Genomic DNA, 3,586 nt, shown 5'->3' with positions numbered 1-3,586 from the left:
GTGAAGACTCCACCTGCCACACAGGAGATGCAGGTCCAGTTCCTGGGAGGGGAAGACCCGCTGGAGAAGGGACAGGCAACCCACTCCAGTCTTCTGGCCTGGAGAATTCCATGGACCGTCTAGTCCATGGGGTTGCAAAGAGTCAGACACAGCTGAGCGACTTGCACTCACTCACTGCCGGGGTCCAGCCCCAGTGGATCCAGGGTGATTTGAAGGTGGGGGGACGGCGTCGGCGTCTTTGGAAAAATACATATTTAATTACAGATATATAGAGAGATTAGAAACAGAGAGTGTAGTAGGAGATAGTGTAGTGGAGAAAAGGAGGCTGAATCCAGATGGGAATTCAGCCAGAGAAATGGGAGCAAGAAAGAAGCAACATGGGGGAATCAGTCTTTCTGGAAACTGATCCGATTTCTTTATTTTGGGGTTTGCTTATATACCTTTTGTTACATATAGGGATGAATACAGAGTCACGCGGGGGCAGCAGTCCTGACCTTTATCAAAATCAGGAGCTTCACATAAATGTATAAACTGCTGACATTTTATGATCCTTTCTTTCTGATAACCAAAAAACTTATTTCTTCCAAGGGTGTTTTTTCTTAAACCAGGCACCACCCTCCAAATAAAGTTGCATTCCTATAGGGTGAGGGTGTAGTGAGTTACAATCAAGAAAGGAATTTATTCAACCCAAGGTTAACATGATTAATCTTAAAGGTTAATACTTATTTCTCCTAAATGCTAGTTATATTCATTATAAGGGCAGGGAACATGGAGATTCAGCAGCAAACATCAACCCAACAAATGAAAATCCTTTCACCAATGCTCCCCTTAAAATCTATTTAGTCTTAAGATAGTGATAAAGTTACATTTTTACATAGCAAGGACACAGTGATTTATAACAAAGCACAGTGATCTATTACGAAAGAGAAAATCCATTAACTCAAAAAGTCTAGTATTGCTAACATCAAAAACTACTATATTTCCTTTTCTGTATTCCAAATACATTGATTAATATATTCCCAGGTGACTCAATGATAAGTAAAAGCCCTATGCTAATTAAGACTCTCAAAATACTGCAAAACTCTCTGTGCTGTTTATGGTTGAGAGGTAGTAAACAATCAGGTGGCAGGAGTATGGATAATCCTGTCACACAAGCTAGTCTGTAGGCAGAGAGGTTTGACCTGAGACATCCTTGTCCCACCCAGGGCAGGGAATTAGCAGCAATTATTGGCACAACAAATGAAAAACCCTTCACCAATATAATTCCTAACCAACCCACTATACTAATAATTTCTAACTCCCCCAAAGAATTTGCCTTTAGTAAGTCTAAAACATCTTGTGCCTCTCAGGTTGGGAGGCTGTAAACAATCACATGTGGCCAGAGGAACCTATACAGGTGGGCTAGATAACCTTCAGAGGAGTGGTAAGCTGAAACACTCTTGTCACGCCCAGGAATTCTTATTGCCTTGGAGCTGCACGTTAACTCCTTCTCCAAGAAAAATGGTTATAGGGGAGAGCATAAAACAGACTCTGGTTTTGGGGTAGATGCTCGGGAACAGGGGGTTTCCTGAGGCTTGATCACGCCTTTGCGTCTGCCAAGCCTCCTTCCTCATGACCTTTGCCGTGGGCGGAGTTGCTCACGCTGGCCCCCGGCAACTCACCACTAACAGTGCTGGCATGGGGCAAATGGTCCACGAATGTTAGCTTATGAAAGCATAATGAGCTAAGGCGTGCACGTGTGCGTGCACACATGCCCACATGTGCAAACAGGCCACAAGCATGTGTGGCCATTGTCGTGACAGAGACCTGCCAGCAGCCCGCCTCCCTGGTCTGTCTGGGGCTCCAGGTCCTTGTGCCTGGGGCTGGGGGTGGTGCCTGGGGTGTGGAGGGTGCCTGGGGCGGGGGCAGGGACCAGTGAGTGAGTGGTGACAGTGGTGGCTGCCCGTGGGCACTCGCTGTGTGCCAGACCCCTTTATATGTGTGACCGGACCCTCCCAGCGCCTGACCCTGCGGCAGTCTCCCCGTTTCACAGAAGGGCCAACAGAGAGGGAAGTAACTCGCCTGAGGTCACATGGCTGGCAGGTGGCAGAGACAGGATCTGAACTCAGTCCTGTGAACACGTTTGATCGTTGCTCACAGAGGCCCCATGTGTCTGGAGGTCTCACTGTCACCAGGGTGACTTGTACCCCCCCAGCCAAGGCCTCCAGCTGTGGAGGGGCTTCGTGTAAAGGCAGCTCTTCACGCCGCACGCCAGTGACTTGCCTGAGTAGAGGACCGCTCAGCGTCGGGGCCCCAGAGCCGCAGGGGCCTGGGTTCCGGTCTCAGGTCTGCGGTGCCGTCGGGGCTGAGGCTGGGACACAGCCGCCCGGCTGCAGGGCCCGCACCTGCAAAATGGGGAAACATCACCCGCTCAAAGGGGCTGAAAACAGGCGCTGCGTGCAGAAGCGCTGGCTTCCTAACGTAGTGTCAGAAGAGGGAGAGCGTCAGAGAGCCTCCGTCTGTCCTGCTGCGGAAAGCCCTTGGGTTTCCAGTGTGGAAGCCTCGGTGTGTGCGCCAGTTACCTTGCCTGTTCTCTTCCCTTCCCAGCACGGGCTTCTAGGGTCCACGTCCGACTGTAGTAGAGAGGTTTCACAGACGATTCAAAAATCCTTTTCTCGTCCCCTGCAGGTGTGTGGTGTGGGCAGGGTCATCACTGGACTATAAGTTTTGTGCTGAGGCTTTTACAGTCCTCTCGCTCACACACACCACGTGCGCTCGTGAGCCAAATCGAGGAGACCCAGGTGTGGCTCCCAGGCAGGAATGCCCGCGTTCACCTCTGCTCTGCTGTTGCTTTTGCAGCTTTAATCGCCTTGACTTACCTCCGTATGAAACCTTCGAAGATTTACGAGAGAAGCTTCTCATGGCTGTGGAAAATGCCCAGGGATTCGAGGGGGTGGATTAAGCGCCCCCTGCCTCGGGGCGGTTGTTCTTCGAGCAAGTCCTGCTTGCACTTTTGCATTTGCCTGACAGACTCTGCAGAGACGCTGGCAGAGAGCAGCGCGGCGAGGGGTCCCGGAGCGGAGCCCCTGCCCCCGACTTGCCCACGGCCGACAGGGAGACCCCGTCCTGGGTCGCGTTCCTGTGTTTCCCACCACCGATTTCCAACTGGTTGATGTGTATACTGATTACATTTCAGGAGGACTTACTCTATTTATGTTGTGCCTCTGTAGGCCAAGCCCTTAATAAATATTTTCCATACTTTATAATGACAGCGAATGGAATTAATCACTCTACAGGTATAGTATTACAACTCATGTTTACTTTTTAAAATGATTTAGACCGATTTGCAGATTTTATTTCACTACAATTAAAGATGTCTCATGTACTTGGAAAAGTGAGCATATTTTTTTTTTTTTGTATTTGAATTTCATACCAGGTTTAATGTCGGTGATGTTTTTATTTTTAAAGTACTTGGAAAACCCCACCCCCTACCAGATTAGCTATGGAAGACTGACTTCTGTCCAAAATCCTTCTGCAGACAAATACTCTAACATTAGGCATCATGACAGTTTTTTCCATGCTCAGAATGAAAACTGGATATTACATT

General features: G+C 48.9%; 1 protein-coding gene across 9 annotated transcripts in view; it reads left to right on the top strand.

Moving 5' to 3' along the window:
• The window catches only part of NEDD4L (NEDD4 like E3 ubiquitin protein ligase), a 370,199-nt gene extending 366,826 nt beyond the window's left edge, over positions 1 to 3,373 (top strand). For all 9 annotated transcript variants that reach the window (XM_040264312.1, XM_040264311.1, XM_040264310.1 and 6 more), the window contains one exon: positions 2,839 to 3,373. In XM_040264312.1, coding sequence (XP_040120246.1) covers positions 2,839 to 2,941 — 103 coding nt within the window. In that variant the 3' untranslated portion in view covers positions 2,942 to 3,373. The remainder of the gene's footprint in view (positions 1 to 2,838) is intronic.
• Positions 3,374 to 3,586: the final 213 nt, after the last annotated feature.

The sequence above is a fragment of the Oryx dammah genome, unplaced genomic scaffold (genome assembly GCF_014754425.2).
Source record: "Oryx dammah isolate SB20612 unplaced genomic scaffold, SCBI_Odam_1.1 HiC_scaffold_22, whole genome shotgun sequence".
In the NCBI taxonomy this organism is placed as follows: Eukaryota; Metazoa; Chordata; class Mammalia; order Artiodactyla; family Bovidae; genus Oryx; species Oryx dammah.
The sequence above is the reverse complement of the archived record's forward strand: the minus strand, read 5'-3'. Positions and strand labels throughout refer to the sequence as shown.